Source organism: Pseudomyrmex gracilis, unplaced genomic scaffold, assembly GCF_002006095.1.
Source record: "Pseudomyrmex gracilis isolate BER0280 unplaced genomic scaffold, ASM200609v1 scaffold_28, whole genome shotgun sequence".
Classification (NCBI taxonomy): domain Eukaryota; kingdom Metazoa; phylum Arthropoda; class Insecta; order Hymenoptera; family Formicidae; genus Pseudomyrmex; species Pseudomyrmex gracilis.
The window spans coordinates 406,118-424,763 of record NW_018020612.1 but is presented as its reverse complement, the minus strand read 5'-3'; the positions used below and the strand labels follow the sequence as shown (position 1 = coordinate 424,763).

Below are 18,646 nucleotides of genomic sequence, written 5' to 3'. Positions count from 1 at the left end.
AGTCTCGAGCTATTATGTAAATATGACACTTCTCAGTTTAGAGATATTAAGTAACGGAAACGAAAAAAAAGCGTATGAGTAATAGAGATATGTAACATCTATGGAATTATTTAAAGATAAATTAAATTGTGAAATATTCGTGCGCGTCTCATAAAACAAAGTACAAATTTCAAGCATGTTTTCAGAAGATTATATTTGTTAGATTTTTTAAGTGGCTTTTATCTCGTAAAACTGATATGCACTTTTAGTGTGCTAGTAGTACTAGTTGTCTACAATACAAATAGTTTGTTGAAATGAGAAACAACAAACTACGTAAACGAGTCGGCAGATTGAGGTGAGAAAATTCGTGCAACGAGCCTGTAATAGAAGGGCGCAAGGAGTAAACGACCTATCCTGTCATGTGGTGCGCGTATAGAAGCTGTTGTTAATAAGCGACGCGTGTGCGGCAGCTGGTTTTACATTTTTTTATCATGCACCCGATTCTTAAGACGCGACGAAAGATCGTCTCGAGCTTTCTCCCTCTTTCTCTTTCGTTTTCTTTTCTTTTTTCTTTTTTCTTTCGTTATATCTTTCGTCTCTTTTGCTTGTATGATTTAAGTTGTCTTGGAAAAAAAATTATATTAAAATATGTTCTAATAAATTTCAGTACAATAATAATCACATATTAACATAACATTAATAATATTTTAGTTAGTCAGTATAGCCTTTTTTCTTCACCGATTAAGATTTTTCATCAACCGACCTCCGACGGATCCGAGGATTTTCCTCCACATTTTATTTATAATACTTTAGTTATTAAAGATAAAGTCTCTTTTTGGGCTGGTGCTGAGACAGTTTTTGTTACGCAAAATAAAGAAACGTTTATAAGAATAGATTTTTATATAAATATTTAATTTGAAATTATATATGCGTGTTTAATAAAATCTGTTAAAATGCGCTTTTTATAACACAATATCTTTATTAAGATATTTATATTTTATTAGGTTGACGTAATGTGAGAAGCTACGAGATTTGTCTGCAAAATTTCCTATCATGAAGAATAAAGTAGAAAATGGTCCTTTTGGATAGCGTGACAGTTTAGAAACACGAGTACTTCAAGATCATTTGATATTAGAAGAAAAGATGCCGAACGACGATGCAGCAAGTGCATGTATTATAAACGTATACTTCGGCAGATGTTTGGTCCCGTAACCCCCGAACGTCCAAAGAATCGTAAACCGCGGGGACCTCCGGTATCGTGGCGGCAAGTGCATTTCACGGAGGGAAACTTTCAGCCACGCGAATGGGCGGCGCTATGTTTCCTCTCGTGTTTTCTTATTCCCTCCACCACTCGGCTTATAATATTCTGCCCTCCGGTTTCAAGGAATGATTCCAAAGGGCTGCGCGTTCCTCGTTGGAGGAGGGGATAGGAGCATCTTTGGTCCTCTCGACTTGACTCTTCATGGCAGAAACCATAACATTGTTGACTAGCGCAGCTAATAGTCCTCAAACGTCTTTCACAAGACGCGTCACGGATGTGTGTGTAGTGCAAGTGCCCCGACCCGTTGCTTTTTTCTTATCGCTCCAGAGAGAAGCCGTGTTGTTGTCTATTTGTCGTTTGCTTCTTACGATTGCTATCGCGCGCGTGTCTCTCCGATAGAGAGAAAGAGAAAGAGAGATAGAGCTCTCGAGTGGAAAAGACCGATGTGATAGGCGACCCGCGATTGGCGTATACATGTTGATACACTGATAACAAAGTAAGCCGCTTTTTTGACATTCTCCAATCTTAAACTATCTTAAACTATCTTCGATTATCGGAGGAAAAAGAATTCAGTCACAGAAGTTTTCCTGTCGTATATTGAACGCGAGATTCTCAAAAGGCTACGTATGCACGTTGAAAAGTTCAAAAAGTAATGTTTTTTTCCTTGACGAAAGAAAACTGAATGATTTCATCATTGTTATGTACACTCTGTATTTGATCGCATATTTTCCTCTGGTAATCACGCCAGGTTTTGAAGTAAGATGTTTTGATCGGTTATCATTTTGATAAGTATCTATGAAAACGCATGTATGTGTGTCGAGACGATAATTTTCTCGCGTCACAATTATCGTCATTCGTCGATGTCTCCCCCGTAGGCTTTGCTGGGTTCCGTTATCTCGCGTTTTACGTAGCGAGTGCTTCGATAGTCGAGTAAAGAGCACACAGAGTAGAATAATCGAAAGCTGGAAACGCGCGTGTTTTATAGCTCTGGCTTTCTCAATTCGCGCGATCATGAGCGCGCGTGACGCTAAAAAATCCGTTTATTTCGCAATTTAATCGCAACAAACCAGCCGCAACTGTAACGTACATATCGCTATGATTGACGGCAGGCTGTCGACCACGTCGAGCCCGAACCGACGTGCTCGTGCAAAGAAGAAGAGATGTACCTCGAGGATTATCATGGGGAGAGAAGTGAAGAAGATGACGCGCGGTGTCCCGTGTTACCCGGCCTGGATCAGGATAGTTTCGTCGACGACGGTTCTCTCGTCGATCTGGTGTCCATGGCGGTGACTGGCATAAGCGTCGGCGATCAGCCGCACTGCTGGACGACCTTGCAGGCGGACAACGGCGCTCTTCTGTCCCCGTTGGATTCTGTTGCGGATTCGCGGGACTATCTCGACTGGGACCAGGTGCCTGTTATTTTTCAGTATCCTTCCGAGAGTTCTTCCGCCGGTGGTGGATCACCGGGCAGTACTTGTAGCGAAGTAACCACACCGACATGGAACAATACCGTGATAACGACAGATCACAGTGAAGACAAAGTAGATTACGAGAAATTACCTTCGGTAAACTCAGCGTTCTCTTTTTCACGCACGTTCTGCAATACGATTTATTCGGAATATGGATCGGAGTCACAGAGTTATCAAGATTATCAGGACTGTCAGGACATGGTGTCGTTGCTGATGAGCATACAGAATGACGTTGCTCAGAATAATGATTCATCCTTCGTACAAACGTCTAACGCTGCTAATGAGTTTGATCTGAGTTTGATCAGAGGCGATCCAACGTCGTTGTTGAACACTGTGGACTTATCGTCATCGCCTTCGATGGCGGTCTGCCTTGCGGGAAACGATCAGCAAGAGCCATTTCAGGACTTCAATCCGCCGTATTATGCCGTCGGACATTTGGTTTCCTCGCAACATCAACAACCGTCCGCGCTATCGACGATTAATTTTGCCGACGAGGTCGTCGGCACGACGGAGAGTTTCGGCAATCAAGTGATATTACCGCGTAACGAGGGTCTGTTGCTCGGCAATCGACGAGTTGTCGATTCGAAAGAAAGCGAAAATAATAGCAACAAATCTCACGGTAAGTGCGCAGTATCATCTTGCGTAATCTTCTGCGTTTATTTTACAAAGATTTATTTATATTTTTCTTTTCACAGTAATAAGAAACGATTATTTCTCTTTTCCGCACAAAAAAACAAATATATACAAAAACATATTTTCGTTATTTACAGTGTCATCAACACTCTTCCCGGGAAAAAAAATAGATTAAATTTAATTTAAATCTAACTCATTAGATTAAAAAAATTGAAAAAATAGATCTAAGTAGATCCACTTAGATCTATTTAGATCTGAAGTAGATATAAATAGATCTAAATTTTACACTTTATCATTAGATCTACTCAGATCTACTATGTTATTAGAATAGATTTTATCTAATGAGATCTCGTTAGATTTAAATTAGATCTACTTAGATTTAATTCATTTTTTTCCCAGATTTCCGCGCCACGTGTACCACTGATGATACACGTTAAACGCGTTTATATGTTAATACGTTCGAGCCCGGCACAGAACGGTGTTAAAAAATTCTACATAATTGCGTCGATGTAGCAATGGTTGCACGTGGCAATCATCACTGACACATACGCGCAATTTTTGCTCCAGTTGCGTGTATTTATGCTTCCATATCACATTGCAGATTGCGCGAAATCAGCGGACGATAATTTTGTCTCGACTTATCAGTGCCATTGGATCGACTGCGGGTGCGTTTTCGCGGAGCAGGAAGGTCTGGTGCGGCATATTGAGAGGCGGCACGTGGAGTCATTTTCGACAAACGCGCACGGCCACGGCAGGCGGACCATGCAGCGCGACCGCGACAAGGGAGACGAGAGCATCCTCAGCGCGACAACGTCGGCGAGTCGCGAGGATGAGTTCGCCTGTCTCTGGCAAGGTTGCTCGCGCGCACGACCGTTCAACGCGAGATACAAATTGCTCATTCATATGAGAGTTCACACACAAGAGAAGCCGAATAAGTGTCCGGTACAATCATGTATTTTGTTTTATTTCTATTCAACTCGATTTTCGCGACGCAACAAAGTACTTTGCGTAATGCATGGTGGATAGAGGATATTTCTTTTATTTTGTTGATATATATATCTCTCTTTCTTTCTCTTTCTCTGTCTTTTGATTTATATATGACTTTTCTGTTGTCGACAATATGTGACTTCTTCTTTCGCAGTTTGCGGGTTGTAAAAAAGCTTTTAGCCGTTTGGAGAATTTAAAAATTCATCAAAGATCGCACACTGGCGAAAGACCGTATGTGTGTCAACACAATGGTTGCTCAAAGGCATTTAGCAACAGTAGCGATCGAGCCAAGCACCAACGAACTCATTACGATAGAGTACGATGTTTTTATTATATATTTTCTCTGTACTATTTGTTTTCTTAAAAAATTAATTTTGTATATATAGGAAAAAATAATAAGAAAATTCATTCTTAATGTTCTTTCTCTTTAGAAACCGTATGCTTGCCAAGTAAGCGGCTGTGGCAAACGTTATACGGATCCTTCGAGTCTAAGAAAGCACTTGAAGAATCACACAGAGAATTCTAATACACTGTCCAATTTATTGTCGTCATCGGACAAGGTGTCGACGACCATCACAGCAACAAGGCACGGGTTAAATTCGACGGTTTCTCATCAGCAGAGTCAAAACGCGTGCTCCTTCAAAACGGGACCGAGTCATCCGTATAAACTATCTAAATCCTGTATCAAGGAGAAAGATACGTTGTTAAATAATACGTACGAACAAAATAGAATTTCTGTGAATTTCGACAGCAGCCAACAGGAGTATGTACCGCTCGAATCGGTTCGCCATCTTCTTATCAACGACATCAACAACGCGCTAGGCGAAAGTACAGGTAAGAGATGCATTCGATCAATTTCATTTTCAACGAACAACATGAAACGTTACTTTGCCAAATCGGTTTTCATTCTTAAAATGACTATATCATGAGCAATGTTCATTCTCTCTATTTTCGATACAGAAACTCTGGCCGAAATGCGATAAGAGACATTTGAACTTGCTCTTTAGTTTAAACTTGCTTGCTTTTACATTTTTTATATACACACACGCCTCTAAAGATATAGAATGACCTTTGTCAATATCAAATAGTAAAAACATGATTTTTTGAACAAATTCTATCGCAGTTTCTCTGGATTGAAAATAATTTGCTAAATAATTTAACATACATGTATATTATGTATTGAAATAAATTACTTAGCAATGTTCGAGAGATTCTATATTTAGAAACCAAAAACCATTTTACTGAGATTATCAGCCATCATATCGCGCGTATGCGTATATTTCGCGGGCGCGTGCTGACTTTTTCTGGTCGCGGCGCTTGAACGCTACTATACAAAATGTCGATGACAGTGCCAGCGCTCGGTCGTCTATAGTTAATCTCAGAGGAGGTTTGCCGCGCGCGCTTTTATGTCTTTACCCCATACAGAGTCTTAAAATAATATTCTTTATACCCGCACTTTTTTGGAGCGTACGCGCGCGACATACGTGCGTACAACGAACGCGTACGCGTGACAAAACAGATGACGCGTTGCCACGTGCCGCGCATCCGCGCGTACCTACTATTTCCAAAAGAACCATCGCATAATTTCGTGAAAGCGGATAAAAACGTGCGTACGGAATTGGATGCAAAAAAAAAAAAGAAGAAAAAACAAAAAAGAGAAAATGATTCGAAACATCGTTTGTTTCAGTTTATTGCGCAAAAGACGACATGCCGAATTTCCACGACGAAATCGACGTCGATGTAGAGCGACAACTTCACGAGCTTAGCGCTCTGGACGATGCTATTTTCATCGATGGATAATTTCCGTCAGTGAGGAAATCCATTACTATTCCCGTGTGTGTAAAGATAAAACAAGATAAATGCATGAGTGAATAATTAAAAAGAAAACGTTCGATACGACTATTATTCACTGACGCATTTGTTCTATCGTCGCGCGATCTTCGTTTTATTGTCGACGTATCGTGCTGCCTTCCCAAAGAAACGTGTTTTGCTATTTTTATGATCACTTTTATACTTATTAGCTCGTTGTGCTTGAGATAAATCATATATATTTTTGTACATAGGCACTTATTGTATAGATATTATAAGCAAACAATTATATAATCTCGACCGAACGATTATTTATCCCCGCACCTCTAACGCGTCGATCGGTCGCTTTATTATTATTTTTTTCCTTTAATTCTTCTGCATTCACGCTGTGTCACAGAGACTTGGTTTTTTCTCTGTTGTCAAATGTCGACAAATCAATCTAGAGAAGTTGTTCAATGCCTCATTTTGATTCTCCCGCGAATACTCCTGTACGAGAAAAGAAAATTTCGTATATTCGTATATGGACAATGTCTGTGACGGCTTTTATTTTATACATAGATTTTGATTGTAAATCATAGAGCTTAAGTTTTAATTTTAATTTCTGTATATAACGAATAAAAAAAAGTAGAAATTTTTATTAATAATGTAATAAGATATAGTTATATGTTATATTGTTGGTATATACACAACAAAATATTGTATACTTACCCCTTTCAGTACTATCGTCGGTACGAATGTAAGTGATGGCTCGAGGGCGTTCGTTTTGTCGCCGTTTGCTGCGAGCAAATCGTCTCCGAGCGAACTCGCGGTGCAATCAGTAATTGCTTTTCGTGTTTCTTCGCTCAAACCGATGTCTTGAGAACACTAAAAATTTCATACATCAAAATTTTTTTTTTTTTCATTCTTTGTTGGTTTTTATAGCTGTTCTTCCGCAAAAATTGTATTCGTCACCGAAACATTGTGCGCCAAATATTTTGCAATTCATTAAGTACGCAAAAAAGCGAAACACGTTCGGAATCATGCACATGTCGACAAACATGAAACATTGATACGCATGCTACGTGTGTTATCAGACTTTGAAATAATCATACTATAAAAAATATTTGAAACTGATAAACAGTAGCCTTGTACAGTCAATATTATATTGTCAATATATTGTACATATACTGTATATATAATATTATTGAGCCAATATACTGTGAATATAATAATAATGACTGTATAAAATCCGTATAAGTAAGAGTACTTTGTACACACATGGAAAGTACATTCTGTATTGTATACATTACATGTCGCGTGATTCAACGAGAAAGTATGTCGAAAGGTCGGCGTCATTAGAGTTAAATGTCAGTTTGTTGACCCTCATTGGTGCAAGTCTAACGAGTGTTATTTCGATAAAAACGTATTATAAAAGTATAGTCTCGCGGCCTATACCTTTAATTAACTGTGTGTGTTGCCGCTAGAAAATTTTATAATAATTACCTTCGGAACAGCGGTCGACGGATTACTAGCGGACATTGCACAACCGACCAGCCTGATCGTCAGGTGCTGATGGTTCTGGACAGCCTCGAAGGATTCTATGGCGTGAATCGCACACGCCTGGGCCTTGTTTCCGCGGCACTCGGCGGGTCCGTGTTGACACGTGAACTGCCACGGACCGGTTTCGCTTTCACGTATATGCTAGACATGTCATCGATTTGAATTAACATATTCAGCGTGCTACTTGTGATTGCAGCAAACGTACACAAGAGACAGAAGAGCACGACAAGGTCGCGCATTTTCAAGGGCACTCAGACTCGAGAGTGATTAATCTTTTATGCACCGATTCAGTCTTATACCTATAAATATTGTGTCTTTCTTAAAACGCTTGAAAACAAATACGCGTTTATAAACGTTTCTTGACATTTGCGCCATCAAACAATACGTGTGAAAGTAATGTGAAAGTAAAAAAAAAAAATACACAAAAGAAAACGAATTATAATTTTATTTAAAAGTATATATTTTAGCACTTTGTATTGATCAACCGTCTAAAGAGAGAATTTCTGTTTCTTTTTTTTTTTAATCAAAACATTTTTTCCAAAGCGTAAATAAATAAAAACGAAGGTTGAAGAACAGATGGTTTTAATCACGATAAAATACAGACGAACGACAAACATAGACGGACTCTGGTAAACAGGATTACAGAAACTCGTGTCCACCCACTTCAGATATATTGTCGCTTCACTATCGTCTCATGTATCGCGCATGTTGTGTTTTATCATTCTTGATAAGAATATAAATATGTGTGAAAAATTACATACCGTAGCTTTACCGTAAGGAATCATAGTGACATTGATATGATTCTTTAATTCTCGATATGATGGTACGAGTTGGTTTACGATGAATCGCATGCTGTCACTACATAAGGATTCGTAATAAACGTCCACCTTTATGGGACTCGCATCCGATATGGCGGACTGTGCCTTAATCTTAAACAAATTTTGTATATAAATTCACTACACGTGGTTAATTAGAAGTTTACGTTATCTAAAATTTTAATCGAGTTAAAGAAACGTAAAAAAAATATCACGTTTAAACTGTGAAAATATATTTTCAAATGAAGTCCTGTGCAAAAATAGTAGCGCGCACCGATCTTTATTGATAGCAAAATGTTACAAAATAAGAATATTAAAAATATATATATATATATTTAAGAAAGTGATAATTCCTAAGAATATTAAGAGAGTTACGCTTACCGGAAAGCCATGATAAACGAAGACGGCAATAGCCAGGAAAGCGAAATTGAACAGACAGTGACGCATGGTCGTAACGTTGAACGTGAACTGGTGAAGGCACATTTCAAACCTGCTGCGGCATCATCGGCAAGTACAAGAGAGTGGGAAAGATACGAAAAGTGGCAACGAGCGGTGGGGAATTGCGAGAGTGAAATGAAATAATCGAATAACCGCAGACCACATGATATTGATCAAGGATTGATTACACGCGTATCGTGTATATATATTTTTTAGTTTACATATATTTTAAATTTATTAACAATTTGTGTGTTCGGATATTTAGAATCGCAGCAATAGCAGTCAGAAATTTGTGAACAATATGATGTTTGCAACAATATTGTTTTTATAAACAATAATATTTCTAATTATTCGGCACACGAGAGACTAGATTGATCAAAAAGTTCATTTCTTTTTTTTAATCGTTGATTTAAATGTACATGAAAAAAAAAAACTCTTTGATCGATTTGATGTGAAGTACGCGATCTGCGAGCACTAAGGATTTATACCTTGATGGAACTTCACTTCGGGTTGCAACTGTTTCATTTCTTCGTATAGTTCGACGGCGCGTTTCTTGAAAGTCTTAGCGAGCTCGGAATTCTTTTGCGCGCCTTCTCCTCGCGTGTGCATCTGCGACAGATTCGCGCAAGCGTACGGATTGCCAAACTCGCAACTCTTCAACGACAATTTATATGCTTCTTTGTAATTTTTATCGATAATATCCTCGAGACCACTCAGGTAGATACTCGACAAATAGAAACATGCTTTGTCCGAGTTGAACATGTCACAAGCCTTCTTCAACTGACTGACACTTTTTTGTACCTGAGTAATCCTATCTTTTTCTCCGAGATCGCGTTTCGATGTTCCCAAAACACCGGCGTGCAAACAGCCATTCTCGTCATTTAACTCACAACCTTTGGACATGTATTTGTACGCCGTTGGCATGTCCACCTTGCAGCCTTTACCTTTTAAAAAACACGAAAAAGAGAAATGATAAAAATAAAGGAATTAGAATGAAATATTGAATGTAAAAAAATAAATATATGTATGTACACTTTACTTATACATTTTAAAGAGAGAATATGCTAAACAAATAAGAAATGAAAAGAGATATTTATCCAATAGTTTTTTATGATTAGTTTTCAATAAAACCTAATCCTAACTGAGCTTAAGCCCAATCGAAATGTTATATTTCAAAGTTCGCGCCGCATCTCGTGACATCTACCGTCAAGTTTGCATACCAACTGTTGCGGGTATCTGTAAAGTCGGGAGTAAACAAAACTTTCAATTATGAGTAAGACAATTATGAGATTGCCAGATGCATATAAACAAAAGCATTGAAGTCCCATAATTGAACTTTATCGATTCTGGAATAAGTTAATAATACTGTTTGCACAAAACGAGTTTTTAAGCATTAAAGAACTCGACCAATCATATGTCGATATTTTTTTGAAACCTAGCTTACATTCGAGCAAATGCCAGCCTGTGATTTTTTTTAACGTTTAAGTTTCATTTTTTCGAAAAATTTCTGGCTTTTGCACAGTGTTGGAATACACGCAGGATGCACACAAGTAGGGTTGCGTTCGGAAACACCACTCATGTGCACACGAGCGTCAATCTATCTTTGTTTTAAATCTAATGAGCAATAAAGATTAAAGCGCACACGAGTGGTGTTTCCGAACGCAATCTAGTAGAGAGAGAACTTCACGAAAGAAAATAAAGAATTGCCTAGCAACCGACGCCACGTGACGACATGCTGTGCGAGCACGCTGACGCGACGTCGCATGACTCTATAACCTGTTTATAAACTTCCAGAACAATCATATCCAATACGCACTTGACGTTTTGGAAAATTTTTTAATGAAATGTAAGAAAGGTAAATTACATTTCAGTAATACACATGTTACGCGACATGTCACTCGTGTTGCGTGCTCGCCCAGCGCGTGTTCACGTGGTCGTATCAGTTGCTAGACAATCCCCTGCTTTGTGAAGTTCTCCCTCTACTGCTTGTATACATCCTGCATTGGGTATCCCAACATCTCTTTTGCATATTGAACGCAATAAACAATGAACCAAATATTAAATGTTCAGAAAACTCAATTTTATTGTGTAAAGCCAGATTTCTTCTTACCTCCCAATAGCTATCTTCTGGATAAAAATATAAAAAATATGTACTTTATCTTTTAAATAACGTTATCGAAAATTTGTCTAGAGGAGAAGAAATTTGGGCGTAATTGTGTTTTCTACGTGCACCTTATAGGACGTCAAGTTGGTCAAGCCTCCCTTATAACGTGATGTTCGAAAAAGCGGAGCTCCTATTGGATAATTGTTTATTTCTCCCATTTCTCCCATTTATACCAATGTACAAAAAGCATTAGCGCGCTATCTGTCGTGCGTCGACTCACCGATTGCTTTAAAGTCGCCGTACTTTGCACAGCTTTTCCCATAATTGTAATCGTCACAATTTGCCTTGTAAGTCGCAGCGGCATTTTCCATTTCTCCTTTCACAGCTTCGTGAAAATCGCCGAGTAGATGACACACTGCGAATCGGTCGTTTAATCTTGAGGTTATAGACAGGTAAATCTTGTTTTTTCACTTACCTTCCGGTTTTTTCTCACTGTAGCAACCGAATTTATATTCTATGTGCAAGTTCTTCAGATATTCTTTTACATCCTCTTCATTCTTCAAATCGTACGCCATCTTATTGTTAGTGATTTTTTTTTAGATTTTCTCAAAAAGCTATTCCACACTGTAAATACAACTTTTAACACACTGAGTTTGAACTTTGCAACAGATGGCAGTATAGAGAGTGAATAAATAAAAGCATCGTAGAAAATTATGAAGGAATCGAGCGAGTTTATATTAGTAACTCATCGTCGACGAAAATCGGGAAAAAGTTTATGTAAACCACAATTTGCCACAGAACTGAGGAAAGATACTGAGGAAAATTCTCAAAAGTTCGACTACGAGTTATATAATCGGTAAGCTGTTGTTGTCTGAGATCGTTTTGTACAAATCCATCGTTATCGAACGATGGTTTTGATACGACTGATACGACCACGTGAAAACGCGCTGGGCGAGCACGCTGACGCAACACGAGCGACATGTCGCGTAACATGTATTACTGAAATGTAATTTACCTTTCTTACATTTCATTAAAAAATTTTCCAAAACGTCAAGTGCGTATTGGATATGGTTGTTCGATAACGATGGATTTGTACAAATTGCTTTTGGCAAGCTAAGTGAATCTAACCTAACCTAACCTAACCTAAACCCAAATTTATCTTAACGCTAATCGCAACACGTTTGACGGTGATTTTTAGCATCATAAAGAAGATACACAAGGTAATAATGCCAAGTATGAGCGACGCGAAATACACAAACCATGTTATTGAAGTTCTAGATGACTGTTTAACCAACCTACATTATAACGGTATATCTGAGATTATCTGTTATGGATTAGGAAATTTATCGGAAAATAAACAGGCAAGATATCAATTGGGATTGTTGCTGTGTCTGCGGAAATATTACGACGACACTCCTGTGTATGTGTACGATCCAGTGTTTAGCTCCGAGGAGAAAAAAATTCTTCAATACTTCGGTCTACAAATTATAAACAGAAACGAGGAAGGCAAGCGTGTTCTGAAACATAAGACCACTCTTATGTATATGCCTCACTGCTCACATCATCTCACCAATAATTTTCTATACACAAACTGGGGCAATCAATTAAAACATTGTATTCTATTATCTAACAGTTTCGGAGACATTGTATGCGATTACAGAGAAACACCTAGATTAAGAAAATTCCTACCGGAAATACGTTATCTACACGACATTGCACCTTATGTTACAGAAATTAAGTTAAAAAACTTGTTTGAATACGACTCTGCATTCAGTAGTCAGAGTGTTCATTTCTTTACCAAAAAAAAATTGCGTAGAGTTCCAATAGATTTCTGGAAAAATAGAGAAGAGCCGCAGTATTTAAAAACATATGAAAACCTGTGTCCTGACTGTAGTGACTGTATTCAAGAAGAAAAATTAAAAAAAAAGAAAACAAAGAAAAAGAAAGTAAGTTCTAAAAAAAACTAAAAACTTAATAAACAAAGTTCTTCTAAAAAAACTGAAACTTGATGTAATTATTTTCTTTTCAATACTTTAATCACTTGATCTTGAATTTATAATCACTTTAATCAATTGATGTTTTAATTATAAAACATTGTTTTAATGCTTTTGTGGACGTTTGATTTCAGAACGCTATTAAAAATGAACAATAATATTAAAATTGTCCGTTCACTTGTGAAACAACTTCGCCGAATCTCACAGAATAAGAGTACAAAAGAGAATGTAATGTTACGGTATATTATGAGACAAGCGCATGCCCATAAAGAAACGTCTCAAGTTTTGTGCAAAGCGAGAGAAGAACTAAAGAATTTAGCTGAAATATATCTTTGCTACTTGAAATCTCAACAGATGTGCAAAGAAATTCATAAACAATATGCCGGAAAAGGTGAACGTAGCATAAAAGAAACTGCTGATCTTGTGGGATTTAAACTACCTCATGATCCAAAATAAAACAATTTATTACTACAACAGTCCCCAGAGTTACCTCTTCGAGATGAAGTTATTCCCTTGATTCAACCGTTTCTCTTCACTCTGATATGATTTGCGTGACATTGCGTATACGAATACAACACATTTTTTTTCTTTTATAAAAAGAAAAATTCAAAAGGGCCAACATTTTTTTTTTTTTTTTTTTGTTCTCAAGAACAGCAACTCTTAGCTCACTTACTCCTATCGTGCTATTATCCCGCTCAAAAAATCTGCCAGTTTATCTACCGAGTAGTTGACTTAATGAATTCTATCAAGCAATTATTGATAGTAATTTAATCTTAAAGAAGGAAAGAAGCTAAAATACAGTAATAGAATGGCAGTAAAAAAAAAGTTTAACTCATCTAATAAATGCCATTATTTCAAGAAAAGCTGAGTGAAGAGATGTGTACTCAAGGGATACAACTGTAGTAAATATACATTGTACTAGCTGTTTCTTTATTGTTGGAAAGACAATGTAATAATAATCTAATCTTTATATTATTAAAAATGATTATTAAAAAATTGGAGTTAAAATTTATTGGCTAATACCTTATATCGACTGAGAATATACAGGAGATGCACACACACACACACAACTTCTCTGATATATGTGTGTATGTAATAATATATACACATGTTTCTCACAGCAAGACGAGGCAACGCAGTTACCAATCAATGTCTTGCTTAACTGGAATGTGATCTATTATTACTGGAAATGAGACGTTGATTGGTGACTGCGTTGCCGCTTTTTCGCATTACTGCATTTTTTGTGCGGAATTCACTGAATCTGTTACTGGTTTTTTTAAAAAAATATTTTTATATGACCATGGGTAAGTTAACTTTGTAAAGTGATTAATGTGATATACCTAAACTTGTTTTAAAAAGAATATTATTGCGGAAGAGGTTATGTTGACTTTTTTTTATAAATGTGATAACTTATTTAACTGTACAGAATCAACAGCGATTACCAAACATCAAATACTTACCGTAATAAAAAGATTCAAGTTTGAAGAATTGCGAAGTGCTGTGATGCCAATTTTTCCTGAAATATTATGGTCTCATATCAGATCCAAGTTGATCAAAAATCACAAAAATTTTACTGTGCCTAATGCTGTTCGCATTATTGAAGAAGCTTTAGATGTAAAAACTTTTTTATCAAAGCATAAATTTCACATAAACATTTATATTATTGTACATACTCATTTTTCTTTAATAATTATTTATAGAATTTGAATTTAACACAAAGAGAAATATATGATAGATTAGCAACGCTAGAAGTGACAGGTGAAGAAATATCAATTTTTAATGTAAATTTGTGTTTAGAATACACTCTAATATTTGATGTAATTATACATTAAAGACTAATTTGTGTTTGTGACAGAAATGATATGTGAACCTTTCAGATGTAAGCAGACATAGTAAGAGAAAGATATGGTATGGCTATCAGTTGATTAACTTAGAAACAGCAGTGAATTATCTTGGAAGACAAGAGATAGAAGAAAGTATCAAAAATGAGTTTGAGTTAAATAACTTAAAGCTGAAAGTAAAAGTTTTAACATATGATGGTATTACATATGTGTATATTAAAGGAAAACAGAAGAAAGCTAAAAGACAATATATAAGTGCAGTCTTCTTTGCTTTATTTTTGGAGCATAAATATTTTTTCTGCTCAAAAAAAAATGTACCTATGAGTTTTATAAAAATAATAACCAATAGTCTAGGTTATAATAAGTATAAAAAGATTAAACTTATGGGCAAAGATCTTTGGTCCTTAATAAAATTGTTATGGATCAAACAACAAGGTGTTTTAAATGCTGAAGACATAACTCAGCCACCAGTTTATGAACCAACTTATCCTATTGTCAAGTAATTTTTTATTTTTTAATATATAATTCTTTTTCTTTCTTTCTCATATAGTTCATTTCATACGCATAAAATTACATATTATATCACACGTTTTAAAAATATTTTCTGTATGATATGCAAATCTTCTTGCAGACACAGTGGTATAGATTATACACAGGATAAGCAACGGAGGAATTATGGAGAACAGTGTTTTGGTGACGAGCCTCCGACCTTAGAATTACTTGTTATAAAGGGACCAGAAACATCTGTACAACATAACGATCTATCTTTGATGCCATCTCTTAATATACACATGAAGTAAGTAACACATGTTTTGCATATTTAACATTTTTAATCTGTACATCCTCACTTATATAATTTGTTTTTTTAGTTGGGAATTTCGGAGTCCAAATATTTTTAACTTTTTAAAAGGTTTAATAGAAAAACGTGTCATCATATTGCCACTACCCGATTACGTATCTAATTTTATGAAATTAGGGAAAAATGAATTAAAATTGGTTTAACAGACTTAAACTCTAAGGTTTTATGTCTCAACGCACAGACAAACAAAATCAAAACATAACTACAAGTAATTTAATGTAGAATTGACATTTTTAAATATCATTGTAAAAACATTTGTAAATTATTATTAAGTTGTAATATTTATAAAAGTACAAAATTCAAAGGTGTGTTAAGATTTTAAATACTAATAATTTTTTATACTGATTAATATGACGATAAAAAAAAAGAAAAATAAAAAGCGTTTACATATTATATGATTTTATTATACAACTTTTTTGTTACATATAGAAATATCATTAAAGCACCTGTTACATTAATAAAAATCTACGCAAGTTTAGTTAAGAATAATATGATTTTTGTTTTACTGAAACTTATGTAATACTCATTCAGTATAGTGTAATATATGGTAGTATGATAGTCAAGTAAGTTCGTAACAAGATATCTATTACAAAATTTGTTTTTTTCGATGTAATGACAATTCTGTCTTCCGTGATGAATTTAATTTTCTTGACTTTTTCTTTGAGGTGTTTGTTTCGTAACAAATGCTTGATACAAAAATTGTGTCCATAGCAGGGTAACATACATTGGCGTTTAGCAGAACTTAGCGCTTTGTGTTTATTGTCTGTGATTGGCATGTTCATCTATTGCAAAATGTGAAAGTTACGCCAATGACAAGCAACAATCACAAAATGTTTACTAGCTGAATAGCGTTTATTCTGCTGAACGTGGTCACATATTATGGGTATCATTATTCTCTTCTTTCATTAGAATTCATCATTATCTACTTCTTCATCGTCAGATTCAGATGTTACATCAGGATCGTCAGCTTGTGCTTGGCATCTGTCGCAATTACAAACGAACAAATACAAAGTGCTCAGTGCTTTTTGTCTAGAATATCTACTTCTCTCGAGCTCGCACTCGTCGAGATAACTCGTACAGATTTCCTCGCCATCCTGTATATCCCGTATAGCTTTTAGCACCAAGGTGTTATTCGAGTAAGGGAATTCGACAATTGCGTTTGGCGAGCAACTGTGATTTATTGACGATTGCAGAATATACAGACCAGACCCTTCGTTATTTAAAAATGTGCCTACCACTGCCAAAGAAAATAATTCCGTTTTATATGTTGTGTTGTTAGTAATTAAAAGAATCGCCATATACAAGAGAGCTTTGAGAAAAATATATGTTACCTTCTTCCATTTCGTCGTAAATCCTACTTATCAGCTTGTCAATGTGAATTCTTTGATCTTGCGGCAGATCTAACGCGCAAACGTTCTTCACCCATCGACTGAATGCACTAGTACCAATTCCTTGACCATTTGTTCCTACTAATGCTAATAGACCTCTGAATCCATCTGGTGTAAACCACTAAGAACCAACACTTTTTTATTCAATGTTAACATGTGCGGAAAAAAATCACTAATTTTTACGTACATGTGCAGTGTCTTGAGTATTAAGAGCTTTCAGCATCATTTGTCTAAGAATGTTAATTTGGCCCACAAATTTCTCCCCTAATAAATTATGTGCAATTTCATAAGTATCATTCGTAGTACGATGACAAAATTGTGAAAACATTGCTAATACATCCTGCTTGTTGTTCGCTTGATTAACCATAGCAACCATCCTTGACAGTAACATGATTGTTGCAGTTTCGGGTGGATAGTGCATTTGTTTCCATGTTTCATTTAACTGAGTGAGAGGATGATTCTCATTCTTATCTCTTGACTGCAAGCACAATGCGCTGTGATATCTAAAACGATATAAATGTACATGACATTCACACCTCTTTATTATGTACTAATAACTGTATGAGATATAATCTACTATCACACCTTTCAAATGCTTCATTCTGACATTCTATGCTACAATATTTAGCACCACATGCGGGACATTCAGTAATTGAGTTTTTATTTGTCTCACAGCATTCGGCATGTGGTAGAATAATATTTGGATTGCCAGTCAGTCTTCGAACATTCTCTTCGGCAGTTTCTAAAGGTCTCAGACAATGATCACACGCTAAGTATCCGTAATCGGAGTTCCACGAAAACTGACAACAGATCACAGGTTTTTCCTCGAATATAATCTCTCCTTCCTTAAAAGTACGATTGGAAAATAATCCTTTACCCTGTAAAGCATATTACGTGCGGATTAATATTCAACGCATTGTAAAACTTTGCCATTCTTATTCTCTCTTTGACTATATAAAACTGTTTTATGAATCATAAAATCAAGTAGATAATACACTTTACCTTTTCATTGTTGATTATTTTAATATAAAAATCTTTACCCTCCATAATCAAGGACAATTATAACGACATACGCGAGAGAATGCGAGACAAGTAATTTAAAAAAGACATACACCCACCGCGATCTGTTGAATTTTCCTAACCTAATTGATCGCACACTAATCAACAGAATGTGTGAGGATATGTGCATGTGCGGTGATGTTTAAATCGGTTTAAATGCTCCAAATGTGATACCTATTGGATCACAAAGCGCTCATTAGACAACCACACTTGTTTTGCTCATACGATCCGTACATATATATAGAGATTATGCTGCAAATGCATTTGCTGCAAACCCACAGTTCTCAATTCTCCGCCAATAGCGTTCGCTGGCAATCTGATTTTTGCCAATCGCGTTCTCTCGACGCATCGTGACGTTTCGGCGGTGTCCGCCAATAAACGAGCGTCGAGACGAATTCGGATTGTTTTGGGAACGCGACGATCACGCGCAACCCCACCCATCGCGCCGTGACAAATGCAACTTTTACTTCC

At 36.3% G+C, this 18,646-nt stretch overlaps 6 protein-coding genes across 8 annotated transcripts; 3 read left to right on the top strand and 3 right to left on the bottom strand.

Moving 5' to 3' along the window:
• Positions 1–1,488: 1,488 nt before the first annotated feature.
• On the top strand, positions 1,489–6,254 carry LOC109852351. The gene is made up of 6 exons (XM_020423438.1): positions 1,489–1,736; positions 2,350–3,328; positions 3,944–4,284; positions 4,484–4,645; positions 4,761–5,163; positions 6,017–6,254. The coding sequence occupies exons 2-6, from the start codon at positions 2,401–2,403 to the stop codon at positions 6,127–6,129; spliced, it is 1,947 nt and encodes a 648-aa protein (XP_020279027.1). The 5' UTR covers positions 1,489–1,736; positions 2,350–2,400; the 3' UTR covers positions 6,130–6,254.
• A 106-nt stretch (positions 6,255–6,360) lies between these two features.
• On the bottom strand, positions 6,361–9,000 carry LOC109852358 (GILT-like protein 1). Its single transcript, XM_020423450.1, has 5 exons — positions 8,874–9,000; positions 8,439–8,606; positions 7,621–7,818; positions 6,847–7,002; positions 6,361–6,624 (listed from the first exon to the last, which is right to left on the bottom strand). Exons 1-5 carry the CDS (start codon positions 8,973–8,975, stop codon positions 6,520–6,522), a joined length of 729 nt encoding a protein of 242 aa, XP_020279039.1. The 5' UTR covers positions 8,976–9,000; the 3' UTR covers positions 6,361–6,519.
• A 101-nt stretch (positions 9,001–9,101) lies between these two features.
• On the bottom strand, positions 9,102–11,725 carry LOC109852359 (cytochrome c oxidase assembly factor 7 homolog). Its single transcript, XM_020423451.1, has 3 exons — positions 11,510–11,725; positions 11,315–11,449; positions 9,102–9,874 (listed from the first exon to the last, which is right to left on the bottom strand). The coding sequence occupies exons 1-3, from the start codon at positions 11,607–11,609 to the stop codon at positions 9,405–9,407; spliced, it is 705 nt and encodes a 234-aa protein (XP_020279040.1). The 5' UTR covers positions 11,610–11,725; the 3' UTR covers positions 9,102–9,404.
• LOC109852357 (protein FMC1 homolog) lies at positions 11,396–13,671 on the top strand. 3 transcript variants are annotated; one of them, XM_020423446.1, is made up of 4 exons: positions 11,396–11,486; positions 11,704–11,890; positions 12,233–12,980; positions 13,163–13,275. In XM_020423446.1, exons 2-4 carry the CDS (start codon positions 11,748–11,750, stop codon positions 13,184–13,186), a joined length of 915 nt encoding a protein of 304 aa, XP_020279035.1. In that variant the 5' UTR covers positions 11,396–11,486; positions 11,704–11,747; the 3' UTR covers positions 13,187–13,275. The 3 variants fall into 3 exon arrangements, with proteins under 3 accessions (XP_020279035.1, XP_020279036.1, XP_020279038.1); XM_020423447.1 differs by lacking the exon at positions 11,396–11,486 and having other exon boundaries at positions 11,728–11,890; positions 12,233–12,540; positions 12,766–12,980; XM_020423449.1 differs by lacking the exons at positions 11,396–11,486; positions 11,704–11,890 and having other exon boundaries at positions 12,891–12,980; positions 13,163–13,671.
• A 468-nt stretch (positions 13,672–14,139) lies between these two features.
• On the top strand, positions 14,140–16,060 carry LOC109852356. Its single transcript, XM_020423445.1, has 6 exons — positions 14,140–14,332; positions 14,455–14,642; positions 14,729–14,786; positions 14,906–15,368; positions 15,501–15,665; positions 15,739–16,060. The coding sequence occupies exons 1-6, from the start codon at positions 14,323–14,325 to the stop codon at positions 15,869–15,871; spliced, it is 1,017 nt and encodes a 338-aa protein (XP_020279034.1). The 5' UTR covers positions 14,140–14,322; the 3' UTR covers positions 15,872–16,060.
• A 110-nt stretch (positions 16,061–16,170) lies between these two features.
• Positions 16,171–18,548, bottom strand: LOC109852355 (SET and MYND domain-containing protein 5). Its single transcript, XM_020423444.1, has 5 exons — positions 18,119–18,548; positions 17,702–17,994; positions 17,304–17,619; positions 17,060–17,237; positions 16,171–16,965 (listed from the first exon to the last, which is right to left on the bottom strand). The coding sequence occupies exons 1-5, from the start codon at positions 18,161–18,163 to the stop codon at positions 16,634–16,636; spliced, it is 1,164 nt and encodes a 387-aa protein (XP_020279033.1). The 5' UTR covers positions 18,164–18,548; the 3' UTR covers positions 16,171–16,633.
• Positions 18,549–18,646: the final 98 nt, after the last annotated feature.

Excerpts from the sequence above, each read along its gene's own strand:
- LOC109852356 (XM_020423445.1), top strand. Across the intron at positions 14,787-14,905 it reads AGCAACGCTAGAAGTGACAG|ATGTAAGCAGACATAGTAAG; the intron begins GTGAAGAAATAT and ends TGAACCTTTCAG. Across the intron at positions 15,369-15,500 it reads CCAACTTATCCTATTGTCAA|ACACAGTGGTATAGATTATA; the intron begins GTAATTTTTTAT and ends ATCTTCTTGCAG.
- LOC109852359 (XM_020423451.1), bottom strand. The coding sequence starts at position 11,609 with ATGGCGTACGATTTGAAGAATGAAGAGGATGTAAAAGAATATCTGAAG. Across the intron at positions 11,450-11,509 it reads CAGTGAGAAAAAACCGGAAG|TGTGTCATCTACTCGGCGAT; the intron begins GTAAGTGAAAAA and ends ACCGATTCGCAG. Across the intron at positions 9,875-11,314 it reads CGGCGACTTTAAAGCAATCG|GTAAAGGCTGCAAGGTGGAC; the intron begins GTGAGTCGACGC and ends GTTTTTTAAAAG.
- LOC109852358 (XM_020423450.1), bottom strand. The coding sequence starts at position 8,975 with ATGTGCCTTCACCAGTTCACGTTCAACGTTACGACCATGCGTCACTGT. Across the intron at positions 7,819-8,438 it reads TTCCTTACGGTAAAGCTACG|CATATACGTGAAAGCGAAAC; the intron begins GTATGTAATTTT and ends TGACATGTCTAG. Across the intron at positions 7,003-7,620 it reads CGTCGACCGCTGTTCCGAAG|TGTTCTCAAGACATCGGTTT; the intron begins GTAATTATTATA and ends TGAAATTTTTAG.
- LOC109852351 (XM_020423438.1), top strand. The coding sequence starts at position 2,401 with ATGTACCTCGAGGATTATCATGGGGAGAGAAGTGAAGAAGATGACGCG. Across the intron at positions 3,329-3,943 it reads TAATAGCAACAAATCTCACG|ATTGCGCGAAATCAGCGGAC; the intron begins GTAAGTGCGCAG and ends ATCACATTGCAG. Across the intron at positions 4,285-4,483 it reads AGAAGCCGAATAAGTGTCCG|TTTGCGGGTTGTAAAAAAGC; the intron begins GTACAATCATGT and ends CTTCTTTCGCAG.
- LOC109852355 (XM_020423444.1), bottom strand. The coding sequence starts at position 18,163 with ATGGAGGGTAAAGATTTTTATATTAAAATAATCAACAATGAAAAG. Across the intron at positions 17,238-17,303 it reads ATACTCAAGACACTGCACAT|TGGTTTACACCAGATGGATT; the intron begins GTACGTAAAAAT and ends GTTGGTTCTTAG. Across the intron at positions 16,966-17,059 it reads TTACGACGAAATGGAAGAAG|TGGTAGGCACATTTTTAAAT; the intron begins GTAACATATATT and ends TTTCTTTGGCAG.
- LOC109852357 (XM_020423446.1), top strand. The coding sequence starts at position 11,748 with ATGAAGGAATCGAGCGAGTTTATATTAGTAACTCATCGTCGACGAAAA. Across the intron at positions 11,891-12,232 it reads GACTACGAGTTATATAATCG|CATCATAAAGAAGATACACA; the intron begins GTAAGCTGTTGT and ends GGTGATTTTTAG. Across the intron at positions 12,981-13,162 it reads AGAAAACAAAGAAAAAGAAA|AACGCTATTAAAAATGAACA; the intron begins GTAAGTTCTAAA and ends GTTTGATTTCAG.